This window comes from Convolutriloba macropyga, chromosome 12 (assembly GCF_964194025.1).
Source record: "Convolutriloba macropyga chromosome 12, txConMacr16.3, whole genome shotgun sequence".
In the NCBI taxonomy this organism is placed as follows: domain Eukaryota; kingdom Metazoa; phylum Xenacoelomorpha; order Acoela; family Convolutidae; genus Convolutriloba; species Convolutriloba macropyga.
Window position 1 is genome coordinate 37,983,683 of NC_134479.1, and position 18,107 is coordinate 38,001,789.

General features: G+C 33.3%; 1 protein-coding gene across 1 annotated transcript; it reads left to right on the top strand.

Annotated features, from left to right (window-relative positions):
* Positions 1-408: 408 nt before the first annotated feature.
* Positions 409-17,183, top strand: LOC142351082 (uncharacterized). Its single transcript, XM_075403168.1, has 8 exons — positions 409-578; positions 854-978; positions 5,587-5,818; positions 11,385-11,548; positions 12,348-12,557; positions 12,957-13,142; positions 13,501-13,669; positions 16,246-17,183. Exons 1-8 carry the CDS (start codon positions 533-535, stop codon positions 17,082-17,084), a joined length of 1,971 nt encoding a protein of 656 aa, XP_075259283.1. The 5' UTR covers positions 409-532; the 3' UTR covers positions 17,085-17,183.
* Positions 17,184-18,107: the final 924 nt, after the last annotated feature.

An 18,107-nucleotide genomic window follows, 5' to 3' on the forward strand; every position in this document is an offset into this window, starting at 1 on the left:
ATTTAAAATTGCGCTCAATACTCGACTGAAGACTTTTCAAGTCTTGGGCAAGTCTTGCCAGCTCTTGCTCAAGATCTGTTTATACTGCAAAAAATGATTCTTTTGAATGAAGCAAAGCGCTGACTAATTTGAATTGATTTATCTTTGCAGTGTATAGATTTTTCAAACATCTTTTGGCTTTTTTGAACAGATAGAAGTTTAGTTTTTCTATCTTATCCAAAAACTCACTCTAATATCGCATTAAAACTCAAATCTCATCGTATCATATAGAGAGTTATTCTGAAGTTATATAAGCTTTTAATCTAATCTGCGTTGTAAAGATTATGTTCTATATAAGCCTCACTTGCGCCAATTTCTTTCATTTTCATTTATTCTGAAGCAATATTGTATATAAAAAATAAACTACATTCAGTTTTGATTCAAACTCAGCTTTTTTTTCTAATGGTGTTTTGTAGTATGGTTTTAGCCAGTTTTGGTTATAGCCATTTTTTGTAAGTAAATTTTGTTATAAGATAGATTAAAACGTATAAAAATGAGCGGCTTTTCAGCTGATGAATTAGAAGAGCAGGCACGAAAGGGTGAGATTTTTTTGCTCTTTTATTAATTATTATTTTTCTCTAATTATCCTATAGCTGTTAAGTAACAACAATAGGAAAATTTTAAGATGAAGATAAACAAATTAAAATTGTATGTTCATAAATAGACTTAGAAATATAAACACAGAAGAATTTTAATTACAAATGTGTACCATTGGTATTTAACGTGTTTACGTGCGCCTTTTTTGCTTTTGTAGCTTTCGTTAATTTTCATACAGAATATTAATATCAGTTTGCTACAATTATTTTTTGATTAGCGCGGACAGCTGCGGCCTTGAACAAAGTGTACGCTATGAAAACCGGGAAGAAACTCGGACAAGGGAAGAAATCGACTCAGAATGAGCCAGATCAGAAGATCGAAGCGCCAAATGCACAAGGCGGGGTAAGCATTGTCTATTATTATTGGATGACGAGGTGAGCATAATTATTTTCAACCCTGCTCAGCATATTTCTTAAAATTTTACCCAATTGTAAGACAAATTCCACAAAATTTGCTAAAATCCTGGACAATTTAATTTCAATAAATTCTGCAAAGCTAAATTCAGTGTTTGCAACAAATTTCATTCGTGAACACACTTCATACAAACTTCTCATATAAAGTCATCTTCGTTTCATCTTGTTTCTCTCATGAATTCAAAACTACCAAAAACTAAAAAAAATTTGCGCTTTTAGCGCTTTCTGACATAAAACGGCTCATTTTTGCATAAAATAGTTCAGTTTTTTCAACACACTCTTTACACTACGCCTTAAATTTCCTGTCATCTTGTATGCCTTTACGTCTGTGTACCTATATCGTGTTTCTCTTAAATCAGAAATTGAAGCAATTTTTACGGCCCACAGTTTACTATTTGCATGTGCAGATGTTGTAAAAGTGCGAGAAAAATGTTTAAAATTGCTTGAAAAACAAAAATACCACTTTTATAAACGATTCCTACATATGAAGAGTTGTGAAAACTAGAGAGACTTTCAGTCATTGTTCCAACTCACATTAGTGGGCGAGGAACTATGTGCTCAACTCGTTTATTTTGTACAATCAATTTTCGCCTATCGATATATTTTTCTTACAGAGTTGTGAGTGGTATCATTAGAGAGTTTGCTAAGCGCAGAGTATCAAATTAAAAAAAGTTTTAGGAACTTTTTTTCGTACAAGGAATTACGGAAGTTTAATATTTTGTGGAAGTTAGGGTCACTTCCTTTGTTATATTAACACTTTTGCAATCTTGTAATTTTTGCAATCTGATTGAAGAGTGCAATCGATTTTGCTAAATGCATGATACATTTTTTTTTACAATAGTCTCATTCGTTTAAAAATTAAAGATAAATGCGAGTTGCTGAACTGTTTGAATCAAATATTTTAGACAAAATTGTGTCTAAATGTTCAAAAATTTTTCATTGCATAGTTTTCATTTTTCAAGACAAAAGGCACAAAATATACTCCTTCAGCCCATTTTGTCCAAATTGACTGGTATCGTTTATATTGTTTTCTTTAATCAAAATTTCTTATTTTTTTTGATATATCAAAAAATTCTCTCGCCAACACATTCTTAGGCATTTTTTGGAAGATTTGTTTTTTAGCAGTGATAACAAGGCCAGTTTTAGTCACTCATAACGTAGATTTTTTCAGCCGAAAAAGAAATGGATCGTCTTTTTGTCTCTGTGCGATTTATTTTTTTCTTTTGCTAGTTTCTTCGACCCAATAACAGAATACTATGTTTTCAGTTAGTGCATTTATGTTTTTGTGATTCCATTTTAATTAAAAGGAGGTCAAGAGAATAAATCTTCAGTTTTCTATGTGAAGTAAATAGTTTTTATGACTCACGAAAAAGTTTCCGTATTTCCTCATTGATCCTTTGAGTTTTGCCAGCACTTGTTGCTATTTTTCCAGTCCTATGAATCGGTATAAACATTTAAAAGTTTTTATGCCATCTAGTTAGTTACCAATGAAAATATCCAATGACATCAGTCGAGATACAGAATTGTTTTTCCGTGTTCACTCGATAACTATCCGAAAACCATAGTTTTCTGAAATTCCACCTTTTTTTTGTCTATTTGGCCGGTGAAATTTGAAACAACTGTTCGCTTTATTGGATGAAGAACAATAGCAATATTAATGTTGGTTCAATTGTGGATTTTTACAGCTCAAGAAATATTCGGATAGTAATTGGTCGCTGTTTTATTAAAAGCTTTATAATTTTTGTTTTTTTAATGATAAATTCAAATCAAAATCATTTCGAACAATCTCTCAATTAATGAGAATTCACCATGTGCAACGGCCAGTGACCAAACAAACAACTTTAAGCAAAATTCATGATTTTTTCGTCATAAACTCTGTGTTTGCAAAAAATAGGTGGGAGTTGAGTTGTGCCTGTATCCGTTGTTATTTTTATACTAAATTGCCTTCTGTGATTTAGTTGAACACGCATGTTTTTTTATTACTTTAACTGTATTTGATTTTTTTTTTAAAAAATACTTTTTTTTTCGATTTCTCAGATAGTGCATTTTTGTCTCATTTTTGTCTTCTTGTAGCGTTGTCTCAACAAAATAAGAGGCCGCTTCAGCCTCTGTGCCTGTAAACTTTGAGTTGTACCTGTATCCGTTGTTACTTTGTGCTAAATTGAGATAGCCTTATTAATGATGGGTCTAACAGTTAGTAACAAACTGACTTGTTTTCTGTGTTTTAGTTGAAAACACATGTTTGTTATTACTTTGACGGTTTTTGTTTTTTTTAAAGAATACTTTTTTCGATTTCTCAGATAGGCCATTTTTGTCTCATTTTTGTCACCTTGTAGCGTTGTCCCAACTAAAGAAGAGGCCGCTTCAGCTAAGTAAAAATATAAAATGGCCATCTTTGTTCTTGTTATCAATTAAGTTATTGTTTTTTTAGCTTTGAAGCAACGACTTTTCTAAAAAACTTTTTGGACAATTTTTAGTTTTTGTGGTTATTTTTTGCTGTCTTCTCCTATCAGCATATTAATGAAAAGTCACACTTCACATTATTAGATTTGAATGAAAGCTCAATTGATTATTTTCGAATGATTTTGGTGAAGAAATGATGATCTTAAAGCATCCGACGTTGCTTTCTTTTAATAAATGACTTTTCGATTTTTAACTTCGTTTGTTTTTATTTGTAATCGTGAGGCAAATTGTACATACAATTGCCTGAACGGTTTCATTGTAGAAAAAAGAGTTCTTTCATAAGTTTCAGTTGATGGTTTTCTTTTCTTTGAAATTCATTGTTTTCAAAAATTTTCAACGTACTTCTTGACTTTGTCGTCTTTGTTTTTGTTTACTTGTTATGTATTTTCAAAAAATCCAAATCCTAAAGTTTTTCTGTTGAAAATTTTGCCAGCCAATTTGTTTCATTTAGGTTTGATCTGATGCTATTCTAACCTTTTCAGTAAGCTTTTTTTTTAAAAAAAAAGTTAGTTATTGGTCCCAATTACGGACTGTTGTTTTTATTTGATTTTGTTGTCTGTTTTGTCTCCTAGTCTCCTTAATAGCAGGTAACTTTAACTTTCTAATGAGGCTTTAAATGATTGTTTTGGGTTGCAACAATTAATTTTCAACAATTTATGGCTTTATGAATTTTTCTCTCTATTCCTTACTTTGTCAAAAATCAGTTCAAAATTGTAGTTGTTCTGGGTTGGAACATTTGTGCATACGCACATTATCGAGCCTACTTGTTGTCATCCACTTTCGCCATGAATCTGGTCAAAATTAGCTTCATTAGCTTGTTCCCGACGGTTGCAGTATCTAATTTCCTCAACCCGTTTTCAAACAATCGGTTCACAGAAATCAAGGTAAACCAAATCGATATTTTTTGCCTAAAAATCTCTACCCTAACTAATTGTAGATTGAGAAGGTAAAATGAGCATTTGCTATTATCCATATCATTCGTAGAAAGCCCGAATTGACAACTTGCAAGAATCTTGCAAGATTCTGAATTCACTTGGAAGACGATGCGGTATAAATTTTTGAAACAGAAATATAAAAACGAAAATTACTTCACTTTGAGAAGGCACTGAGACAAAATTTGCAAAACCATTCTTGATGACTTTTTTAGTGGAGAAATTCACCATAATTGAAATTAATGAACTAATTGATTATAGGAAGTTTGAAATATTTTCTGCTCGTTAATTGGCTCTGGAAGTAAATTTTGGTTAAGTTGTTCATATCCATATAACTTTCGAACTGAAATGCTTATCTCGTAGAAAAAATTAAATACGCTTCCAAACAAATTCAAAATCTTGCAAGATTCTTGCAAGTTGTGAATTCTTGCAAAACCAGGGATAGCTCTTAAAAATATCTTATTTCACAATATGGTGTTAATTAAATATATATTTAGTAGAAAAACCAAATTTTTGAGTAATTGGAGACTTTTATATGATATGTTGTGCGGCACATTGCGATTTTGGAAAAAATTCCCCAACGAAAAAACCCACTTAATTTTAGGTAGGAGTTAAGCCCCCATGGAACTAAAACTCCTACTGGACTTTTAACGAGCCGCGCCTTTAGCGCGTTTGGCCATGCTTTATGAGTCATGACCATGCTTTAGCGGCCCGTGGGACTTGATATGAAACTGTTGCTAGCGAATCACCGAAATTATAACGACCGAAACTCTAAATATTGAAATTATCGCAACCAATATTCAAATTTTAAATGGGTGTTATTTCCGTAGGGGCTTATTTCCTATCTAGAACTATGTGGCTTTTTTCCGTGGGTTGTTTTCCTAAACCCGGCAGTTTTATGGCATTGGTAACATTGATTAACTTCTTGTGTATTTCTTCACTGTTTTCCACTTTTAACCTACCGATTTTTTCACTGTGAAAATGTTTTTATGGAATGAGAAAATTTGACACTTAACTGTTGTCCAGAAAGTTTAATATAAAATTCCAAAACTATACGTTTTGCAACGTTAAACCTCGCTTAAGAAACCTAATTTCTTTGACATTTAAAAAACATCCAGCTGTTTAGGTAGCATCTATTTTAGAGCATTGAAGCTTACGATGAAGATGATGACACAGTAGTCTTAGGAGAGGACCAAGCAGAGTATGACGTCATAGGCAATGACGAATACAGCAAATCAAAAATTGCAGAGTTGGAGAAAATAATCAAAGAGCAGGAAGATGAATTGGACATGATGGATAGCAATTTGCTAAAAATGGAGAAACGTGAAAAGAAACTGAATAAACAGCTGGAAGAAGCTAGAGCTGCACTTGAGCGTAAGATTATTTTTTATTCTGTGGCTTACTTGCTCGCAGTTTCGGAAACCCCCCTTCCCCGCGCCTGCGAAAAGATTTCTCTCAATAAGCCATGGCCGTGCGTTAGCAGCCCATGGGGCTTGATGTGAAACAATCAGAACTAAATAATTTATCAAGCCCGAATTTCAATGTTAACAGTACAGAAGAGTTTATTTTTGCGAGATTTGTATTTCCTATCAGAATCAAGCTGAGGGTTATTTTCCGAGGTGTTTATTTGCTAGAACCCCTGGACAAGAGTAGAAAGTTGTCTTGCAAGATCATGAAATATCATATAAGACAAAAGTTCATCTAGTAAGATCTTGCAGAATTGTGAAAGGTCAATTTTGTTGGCGGCCGGATTTCTTTTCTGATGATTCCCACTATTTTGATCCTCAGTGAAGTCCAATAATTTCTATTATTTTGTATTGACAAGAATTTTCCGAGAAGACAACAAATTCGGCTACAGCGACGAATTTAATAACGGGTCGGTTGTTTATCATACAGACGGCGTTCATTTCTGTTACGGAAAGTGTATCTCAGAAATTCAAACACACTTTTCCGAAAAATAATCAGACATCTCGAGCCATCCAAATCCTTCTTTTTTTTTTTTAAAAAAAAAATTCAATTAACCTAATAAACGACAAAAACAACCATATTCAACATTTTCTCAATTTTTTAAGCAAACGAATTAGCCATTTTATGTAACTGCCGGTTCCATGCCCAGAATGAAAAAAGAGGAGGGTAAAAAATTATACAGGAAAAAATCCAAGTCGGTTTCTTAAATTAACTTGAAATTTTCCGACATTACTTTCTTGCGCTATGCGTTCATTTTCAGTTCGACCAGTAGCCCCCTGTAGCCAGGTAATAACAAAAGAAAAATGTGGATTTAAAATCTTGCAAGAATCTTGCAAGTTGAATTCAAAACTTGCAAGAACCTTGCAATAAGTATGCATTCTCTTGCAAGATAGCTTGCAAGATTCTTGAAAAATTTTGAATTTTTTAATCACTGGGGTTAAGACTTAACCATGAGCATAACAAAACAGATATACTTGGCGGTGATATAACGTACCCCCCTCCCCCCACCACCATAATTTACCCCCCCCCTCAATAATTTACTATAATGTGTGCATAACTTTGTGGTGTTTTGTTTTAATGGGAAAGACAGAAAAAAAAGATAAGTGTATTTCTTAACGCTTTATCTCTTTCATTTCCCTATATTTTTTACAACGTGAATTGTAGTTTTAAAAGATTCCTTTAAAAACCTGAAGTTTCACCGTTCGTATCTATGGGGTAAGTATATGGTGGGGAAAAAATCCTGTTTTTAAGACAATGGATTGTCATCAATCAAACGTTTTAAGGTAATGGGGCAATATTGCATCATATATAATCTTTTTAATGGTTAATTGCTTACAGTGCTTTGTTGTTATTTCTTCAATTCGCTTTCTGCATAATTAATAATTCATATACTTCAAACAGCCCTTTGTGCTTCCAGACAACGCACAATCTCGAAGCATAAATAAATTATGGAATTATTATGTGCAGATTGTTACACAAAAAAGGTAAGCAAACGTTTCAGTTTTTCAGCATCATTTCCAATTTCAGGCTTTCATTACTTACAAGCCAGAACGTTTATTGTGTAACATCTTATAAATAGAATTGTTGTGGTGTAAGATCTTATAACCAAAACTAAATATCGTGTAGGATCTGAAGTTTGAATTTTTATCGTGTAAAAACCTGACAAAAAAACTTCATCGTGTAAGAACTGGTAAGATTTTTTTTACAAAAGTTCAGGCGACTCATAATCCGATAAGCACTGATAAAACAACAATTTCATAGGCAGTTTGTCAGGCACTACACGACAAAAGTCCTTAAGAGATATTCGGAGAGATATCGTGTAGTTCATAAAGGCTCTATCCAGATAGTTTATTTATTTGGCTCAATCCAACAGAAAAACATATTAGAATTTAATTAAAAAGTTTGAAAGCATTGCAATTAGGCTGAGGTTACATGACTGTACTGGAAGTCACTGAGAGCTTCTGGCGCTTATCAAGAACAGCGTTGAGGTCGAGATTTTGTTAGAGTTTCAAGTGAGTTTTGCAGAGTCAGATAATCTCTTTTAAACTACTCTTGTGCACATATTAAAATTCAGAGAATCTGCAGGGCCAGATATTGAAATGCAAGAAGTTCCTTTAAACTTAGTCAGAAGTTAACTTCCAAGATCGTTCATCATTTCCAAACATGCACATTTCGCGTTTTCAACAAGGTTGCGTGACTCTGCAGAAGACATTTCGAAAGCCGCTTCGCGTAAATCTAAACGTCAGAAGTTCTCGCAGTGACTTCAAGCAGAGCCACGTAACCTGTACTTAAAACACGCATCTACAAATTTGATAATGGCGAAAGTTCACGGAAGTCAACTTCTGGCTACGCATAAGACAAGGAGGCTTGTTATTGTACGTACACACATAAAATTCCGACAACGCTAATCCACATTCTTGACTTAATTGGCTACCAAATGATTAAGAGATAGAAAGCTTTCAAAAAAATATAATTACATATCGTTCAATTAACAACAAACGGAATACAATAATGCCTTGCTAGCGGGCCTATGAACGTTGTTGATAAAAGGACTACTAGAAAAGACAATAATAAAAATCAAACAACATCATTTTTTACAATCAAAACTCGATATCTATATTAAATGAAATCATAATAAAATAAAAATCGCATCAAATAAAACTTAAACAAAACAAAATGACTTACGCTTCATTAGAAAAGATATGTTCGACCAATATGATACAGTTCGACCAAAAAGAGCAAAGAGGTGCGAAGTTTAAAAAACCTCTCTGTTTTTGAAAACAATTAAGTTCACCGTTATTATCCTCATTAGATATCAACTGAAATCCCTAAAATGCTCCTTTAAATCGCCGTGGCAAGCAGTTGAGACATTTCATTATCAAAAGTTCAATTAGGCAAAATTTAAAAGCCAATGGGACCTAGAATTATCGGCATAAATTAAAACGAAAATAAAAATCTCATAGAATGTACAAATACAAAAAAACTCAAATATTTTATGAAATCTCGTAAACATTAGTAATAAAGCGGAGAAACAATTGTTTGAAGCTAAAATCGTTATAGAGATTGAAATATAGGTCTCTAAAAACGGGTTGAGACCTGTCTCTACAGAGACTTCTCCAATTCGACCGAAAAAATATTTTAAAAAATGACGAAGCTCAAAATCCAAATATGTTTTTGAAAAGAAATCTTTTCAAATTCATAACAGTCTTAAAATTTCAACAAAAAGTGATGTATTAACTTGCAATGCCTTAGGAAGCCAATTGAGCACGTTAATAATGAGACTAAGTCACGACACCACAAAATAAAAACAGTTATATAAAGAAGACAAAACTTCAAACAATATTTCGAGATCAAACTGTTGAAGGCACTGTAATTATAAGGTATTAGCTTTAAGAACGTAATTTATCTTTTTCTCCCTTATCTTAACAACAAACAGTCTTTCTTATAAAAGGACTGCACAGACATGACAACAAAAAAAACGAAAAATTGAACAGTATAGAAATCTCGACAACTTTTTGTGAAATTAATGATCGAAGCAATCAGTCACCTCGTAAAAGCCAGTGGAGAAAAATGTTTGAATCCACAAAAAAAATTGAGCCATCTAATCATTGAGAGTGAATGACAGGGTTCTGAAAAATGAAAGCAAGAAGGATACGGTTGAAAGCAAAAATTTCAATTTTCAATTAGAAAGTCATTAAAACAAACAGCTTCTAACAGAAATCTTTAACAGGTTAAGTTATATGATCTGGGGGAGCAATTGAGATCTATCTTTATCAGGTATATGGCGTAAAAAAACAAAAAAAAATGACAAATCTAGGCAAAAATTTTATAAAATTTTGCGAAATAGCTGTGTCTCAGCCCAAAAAGCATAAACTATATAACAAAATCAAAAAAATTATCCAGACACGCATTGTTTCAACTTTGTGAATTTTCCCTACTACGTTCTCCTTTAATTGGAATTGTCAATGAAGTGATAATTTGACAAGTAAACCAAAATGAATTAAGAAAAATGCATTTATGCAAAAAATGAAGAAGAAAAATGAAAACGCATAGTATCAAAACAAAGAGACCATTAATTGTACTTAAAACCGTAACGGACAATTGATTTATATCCCACAGGAAATCGGTTGCTTCTTGTTTTCACTGAGACGGCGCTGAAATTAGGAGACATAAGATAAAATAGTGGCAAATTTCAAAAATTGACCAATAGTTTCTTAAAACAAATACATTCAAAGTCATAACAGACATTAGATAACAAATGAAAGAATTATTTGACTCAATTATATCTCCTAAAAAATTACTGGATCTTTGACTGGTGACAATAGGTCGTTGGGCTATAAAATACAACAAACGAAAGCAAAACTCCAAAAATTTTTACGAAAACAATTGGATTTAGAGCCATAAAAACCATGAGTTTAACTCTGAAACCGTTAAATAATCTCGTTGAGTCTCGTTTATTTTAATTAGTATCTCTCAAATTTTAAACCCTAATTTTAAATTCTTGTCAGTAATTTACATAAGAAATTTGTAAATAGCGGAAATTTTTTGAAAATAAGGTCGCGCCGCATTAAAATCTGAAACAATTTTGGGTTATGGATCGATGGCGAGATCAAGATCAGTCCCGAAATTATTGTGCTTCTAAAAAACACCCATTGGTTCAACTTGTTGCGAAATAGATAGATTTTTCAACAAATTTTTCAGTTGGTAAAAATACTTTTTTTAAAATTATCGACAAAAAACTTGCAAATAAACTCGCAAAATCTTAATTCCAGAAGACTCTCAAAGCCAGCGGGAGTACAACTAGCTCGTTTTTCAGTTTAAAAGAATATGGCCGCAGTTTTAACACATCTACTTCCAGCAAATTTAAAGCAAGTGGGCTGAAAAAGCAAATTTGTTCCCAAATTTGTTCCCGAAAAAATTTGAATTTTGGAATTTAGCATAAATTCTAGCGGAAAAACTCAGATCAAAAGATCGAACAATTCAGCTACCCTCCTCTATCTTTAGAGATGAAATGAATAACACTACAGTTAACAATTTGAACAAATTTTTGCAAAATTGACAAATACCGAAAATGTGAAAAAAAACATCTGAATTACGTATAATATTCACAAATTATTAAACCTCGATAACTCCCTATAAAAAACAAAAATTGGAAAATCTTTTTAATTCTGTATTCTAGGCTGGATGGGCTTTTTAATGATACCACTCACAACTCTCTGTGATGATTATATCGATCGGCCAAAATTGTCTGAACAAAAAAACACATTTGAGTACAAATTTCCTCCCCCACTAAAGTGAGAACAAAAACTTTGGCACTGGAGACTTCTGGCGCTAGAACACATTAAATTTTTATCACTCATGCAGGTTTTAATATAAGAGAATTATTTTTTTATGCGCAGGTTTTGTACAAGACCAAAATTTATATTTTTTGCAAAGAAATTTTTTTTTCATTGTTTTTTCTCATTTTTTTCAGGGAAAACTGACTCCTCAAGAATTGAAGATAAGCTGAATTCAAGAGTGACAGAACTTGAGAAACAGCTGCACTTGAAGTCAACTGAGCTCGATTCTGCGCAGAAAAGTCTTTCGGGTGTCGAAAGAGAAGCAGATTCACTCAAAGCCCAAAAATCCCAATTTGAGGTAAAGTAGAATGTGCGAGCATCATTTAAAAAACCTCAAATTTCCGAAAAGGCTAATATTGATTGAAAGAATCTTAGTATCTTTTATGCTCCAGTACATTTATTCCCGCCCCATTTACAGAGCAGAAGTCATTCCATATTAAATCATTATGTAAAAGTAAACCACGTGCGGCTCGGGGGGTTGCAAACGGAAAATAACCAAAATTTTGTAAATAAAAACAAAATCGGATTTTCATGCTTTCATGTCAATAGTTCTTTACGAACCAATAAGTTACGCGTGTTGCATAGAGTGACATACTAAGACCTTAATTGATGCTCGGTTACTATAAAGAAAAAGCCATCAGCATCGGAAATCATTTGAGATTAACCAGAAAGAATTCACCATTTCAGCTAATTCTAATGGTTTTAATCACTTTGAGAGTTCATAATTTCAAGTGTATGCCACAAATTTCTCAGTTTTTTTTTGTTGTTCATGTTCAAGTGCGTAATAGCACCACAGCTGTTCAGCATATATTCAACGAGCCTTATAAAGACGTAATTCGACTGAGCTAGTTGATGTATTGAGAGTTTTGAGCTTTCATTAATTAAAAATTGAATTGAAAATTAAAATTGATGTTTTCATCTAATCAATGGCCTGGTTACCAAAGTTTTGCCAAGCCGTTGAAAATGAATTCTGATCAAATTAGTCAGATGTGATTGATTGACTGTATATACATTTGACATCGACTCTCTAATCAGTTTCTGTGAATTGTCCCTCTCAATTCTCAACAGTCTTTTTTTTTAATCTGTTGATGTTTCAGAAAGAAGTCGCTGAGTTGAAGCAACGCGTGAAACAAGCGCAAGAAGCAGCTAGCAAAGCCGAAGACGAGTCCGAGATCTTTCGCATAAATGATACAAAGAAGTTTGAACTGGAATCGAGGATGAAACGAATGGAATTGGAGTCGGGGGAGAAAGACAGTGAAATTGAGAGACTGAAAAAAGCAATTGCTGAAACGGAGAAGAACTTTGAGGTTAGCACCCTATTTTGACGGAGCTCGGTAAGAAACAACCTAAGTCGATGTCGCGTGTTAACATTCAGACCACTTAAAGGCCACTGGGGGAGAAGTTGTTCGTTTTTAATTTTGAGGACAGCTCAAAGTCTGCCTCAAGTCTGACAACAAGGATTAACTAGATCTGCAATTAAGTGACATAATCAATGAATCAAAATCTCAATCTTAAGCGGCAGAAAGTCCTTAGTTAGCTGCACGACTATCCCGATTTGACAGATCTAACCGCATTCAAGAGATATGGAACATGTTTTCACTGCCAATTTGCAATGCAAAGTTGTTTTCTTCGATTTGAGAGTTAGCGATCGACGATGAAGTGCAATCGCATATCATGAGAATCAGTGCTTTTCATTTTGTTTCTAGGCCCTGAAAAGACTCTCAGAAACACCGATAGAAACCCCGAAGGCAAAAGAGCCAATGGACTCAGAGCTGAAGAGCAGTTTTGAGAAGGAAAGAGATGTGCTGAATGAGCTGATTGCTGACCAGAGACTGGACATTGAGAGATGGAGTTCAAAGAGCAACAAACTGGAGAGGGAACTTAAGGAAAAGGTATAACAAGACTTTGTAAGGAATTTTCGGACGTCGCACCAAGAGTACCTGGGGAGAAAATTTATATATATACAGAGAGATTTGACGGAACATGATTGAATGATGAGGAAAGGGACATTTCGGGACGCTAAAAGTCTGCTGATGGTATTTTTGCTTCAGTAAAAATTTAAGTAATTTACCCGCGGGTCTGAAATCTTTAACCCAGTTTTTCGAATAATTAAAACCCAAATTCCACACAATCAGGGTTACTATCAATGTTACTTCACGTGCCAGGTGTGAGGTGGTTGAAGAAGGGGGAGTATAGAGTCATTACTCAATAGTTAGTTGTAATCATAAAAGCTTTGAAAATTTTCCACAGGAATCGGAGATGCAGGCATTAGAAGAGCGTCTGCGACAGTCTAAACTTGACAGCCATAAACTACAAGATACTCTACATGCACGAAGAAGAACTCAGCATTACTCAACAAACATCTCAACGCCAAAAGAACTGGAGCGGGAACAAAAGTACATTTTGGAAGCCAAACTAGGCAGGGATCTTTTTAGCTCCTACAACTACCCTGTTAAAAACAACAGAAGTGTTTTATGGAAAAATATCGCTCGCAGGTCAATTTCGTCTCAAAATATGAGAAAATAGTCGAGGGGCTTTTTGTATGAATGTAAAATTGATATCGAATTTCAAGATTTTACATGAAATTATGCCTAACACAACGCCTATCCAAACTTCCAAAACACCAAAAGTAAGGTTATTTTGTAGTAAAATCAATCAGCACTCGAGGAGTCTCAAAAATTGTGTTCAAAATTTGTCTATTGAAGCTTCAACCTCACACAAAGAGGCATGATCAATGGATTGTCTACGATTTCTTCATCTGCTAAAATCAACATAAGGTTAATACTGAAAGTACACTCTTTATGAAAAAAATGCCCTGATTCACAAATTTTCCAAGTTTCCCAGTTTTTGTCACCCGGGTCATCGATCATACAACTTTCTTGGATTTCGTACTAGGTCATATATGATTCTTAGTAACCGTACTAGGTCATATATGATTTGTATGATTTCTTGGTAGTCATACAAGGATCATACAAAAAATAAAACCTACTCTCAAAAGGCTTCAATCGCTATGCTCTAGGTTACTTATACGAAAAAAATAACAATCAAAGATGCATAAAGGGTAGAAAAAAATATTTTCTTTGTAATCATACTAGGTCAAATCAAAAAATTCTTTGCACGAATTCACTATGTTATTCGAAAAATAAAACATCCTAACTTTTTTCAAAATTTATGGCTGCGATGAAGCGCTGGTTTTTTTCTATTTTTTTCGGCGAAGCACAGACAATTTCTGTGAATTTACTTTTCCAGCAACCACAATCATTCAAAATACGTATTCAATCAAATTAGTTAATATATATTTTGTGATGAATTTATCCTAATGGCTATTCTAAGACGTGTTTTCTGAAATTAGGAGGATTCCTGATCACAGTACAAATTATCAGCTTGAATGCACAGATGCCGATATTTACCTGAATTAGCAAAGGCAATTTTTAAGATATTGGATAATAAACTGACCCGAAAGATCGGCTAATTTTGAACGGAAACTTTGACTGTTGTCCCCAAATCTGTCGTTTCATAACTATTAAGAATGAATAGTATTTATTAAAAATGCTTTTTTTAAGGATGATAATTCAGAACAATAAAGAAATACTAAAAAATTAAAATGCTATACCAATTTCAAACAGCAGTTTTAGAAACTTAGTAAATTACGTGTTCCTTTTAGCAGAACAATTTTTTGAAGTTGCGCCGAAAAATTCAAATAAAAAGTTGTTTTTTTTTGCAAAAAAGTTCTCGTTTGATTTAAATATAAGGATCTCGAATATCACCTTATCATTGAAAAACCATTGCTATTTTTTCATATTTTTAAACCCAACACAAATTACAGTAATAAATTATTTTTATTCGTTGTGCCTTTAAGGAATCCCATAGCAAATGCCCCCTTTGAAGACCGACACTGTTTTATCCCCGATCAGTTTCAGTTAGGTTGTCATCTTTTCGCCGGTTTTTTAAATCAATTGTTTAAAACCTTTTCAGAAAATAAGAATCTTAGAGCCAAGATATACGTAAAAATATGCAACAGGTCAATTTAATCAGCGTTTAGTAAACAGAGAAAAAAAACTCTCATGCAATAGGTTACCAATCAGATTACTATAATTTCTGTCCCTTTGGCAAGTGTGAAGTCGTGAGTAGTGTAAACAAATATACTAGGTAAAAACGTCTATTTGCTATCATGGTTTGAACGCCACAAATGAATCTTAGTAACCCTACCAAGTGATATATGATTTTAAGAAATCTTAATAAACATACTAAGATTATTAATGGTTTCCTAGTAAACAAGAAAAAATCATAAAAAGTTGAACACAAACAAGAAATTTTTAAAACATTTCTTTTTGCTAAATAATCAAATTGTGGTTTTCATCTCTTAGCAGTCATGTATGGACTAATTTACGTGCACAAGTTGTCACTATTGTCTGTTTTACTTAATCAGGCAGTTAAGAAACATTTCTTGTCTCTGAAGTAGTTGTTTGAAGAAAAATAAATTGGGAAAAATTCACTCTCTTAGTTTTACATTATATCCATCTTCAGCACATAAATGAGTATGCACATTTAAGTTTCTCTACTTTATGCAAAAAACAGTTGTGTACTCGCATCCTCCAATTCTCAGAAAAAAAATAAACTGAGAAAAAAAAATTAAATCATGACAATAATTTTCGTTAACTCATGTCCTTGAGGACGATTGTTTCTTGGGATGCATTTCCAACACCAACAATAAAAAATTCTTTAAATAGTATAAAATTTGCATTTGTGAATCTTTGCAACCCTATAAAGCACATTTTTCTTACTGCTCCTGCAACGATTACATATCGTGCTTACAAATCATAAAAAGATCACAATTTTGACTAACAATAACAGATAATGCATGATTCTTACTATTCATAGCAAGATCATACAATCGCAAGCGTGCTTAAACTGAGCTTGTTTATTTACATAAACAATGTTTATTTTCAACAATCTTTTAATGTTATATTGGCTGAAAGGGTCCCACACCATTAGATCTTGATCGGCGAATTCGAGAACTGGACGAACGCGACGAAAAATTGTCACGACACGAGTCAGAACTGGCTATCAAATTTTCCGAGTTTAACAGAACTCAAAGTCAGGACTCACCAAGCGCCAAAGCCAGGGAAGTTGACATGCTCGCTCGAATCGACAAACTTCTTTGTCAAATTACAGTTTTGGAGGAGACAGTTGGCGATTTGACGAACGAGCGAAATCAACTGCGTGTCAAAATTGACGCCGATTGCGAAGAAATTGCGATTTTGAAAGCTGAAAACGAAAATTTATTAAACCAGCTGAGCGGAACGAGTTTTAGCCAGGAACAACTACACGAAAGCCAGTCAAAAAAATTGCTTGCGGAATCAAATTACGACAATTTATCGGACGAGATGGTTTTAGTTAAATCCGAAAATGATAAGCTGAAGAAAAAACTGTCCAATCTTGAGCGAGATTTAGCTAGGAAAGGTCAAGACAACAGTGCGCTGATAAACGAATCTTCCAAAAAACAAGTCGAGGTTAATGTTTTGTATTACGAGTTGGAAGGTTTGCGAGCAGAAAATCGTGCGTTGAAACGAGCTCTCGATGAATCGAAATGCGAGACGGAGTCGGCAAGGCGCAAAATTTGTTCAATTTTAGACAAACGTAATCCGGTTTTGGATCCAGCTCCGAGGAAGGCTGAAATTCCAAGAAAAACGGTTTCATTTAGAGCCAAACCCAGTTTTGACGAAAAACCGACCACAAAATCGCGATACGCACAGCTATACGCGGATATGTTAGAAATCCAAGCGGAGCTACAAGATAAAGAACGAATTTACGAAATGAGATATAAAAAATAGAAAATTTCCAAATGTTTCCCATAAAAATATTTTGCTACTTAGTTTCAATATATTTTGCATGTTCCATATTACTATGAAGAAAATAATTTTTTCATATTTTTTCTAAAATGACAACAAGTAATATGTTTTTCCCCCAGAAAACAAATTATGTATTCAATGTTCGAAAAAGCAAATTTCAATGACTGCCAATTGCCTTTTTAATCCAGAAATAATAATTTTAAAAAGGTTAGTTTTTTTAAGGAAACTCCAAAACATGAAATTGTAATTCTACAAGACATATGAAAAGTATTTAAGTTCATATTTCATAGAGCGTAACTTATCAATGGAAACGCCACAAATATGATGCCAACCTAAAGAATCATAAACGGACTTTTAGATAATATAAATTACTCACTAATGACTCATCGAGCTCAAACTGAATGGAGAAAGAAGGTAGTCAAAACTAAAAATAAATTTTTATCTCTGTTTTGCATGGTTTTGTTCCGTGCTGAACACAAATTTTCATAAAATTTTGTAATAATGTGCAGTTAATAACTACTGGATGACCTTGATAGTTACTTTGGAAACTAGTTAAAGCAAAGAGCCCGGAGGTGACCGAAAAAAGCTACATTTTGGATTATCTTTGGATAATCAGTACCCGTATTTAAAAGTTCTATCAGCATCAAAACTGAAACAAAAAATTTAATCAGAGTCTGAATCAGAGAATATCAGAGCAAAACTGAGACGAGCAGACTCCGAAACAGTACTGAATAGTTTCCAAAAATATTCTAATTTGTCATTGACTTAAAAAGAATGTCGGGTAAGGGTACCATTACAACTTACTCAATTCAAATTTTGAAAATTGTCACTCAATTGTTCTATAATGATTGTACCCTTACAACTTACCCAATTCAAATTTTGAAAATTGTCACTCAATTGTTCTATAATAATAAATATGATTGCCAGAGAGTTCACAATTGAAGGATGCCCGAAAAACAATAAAGATCTAAATATTTGTGAAATAATTGTTCCGACCCCTCTTTA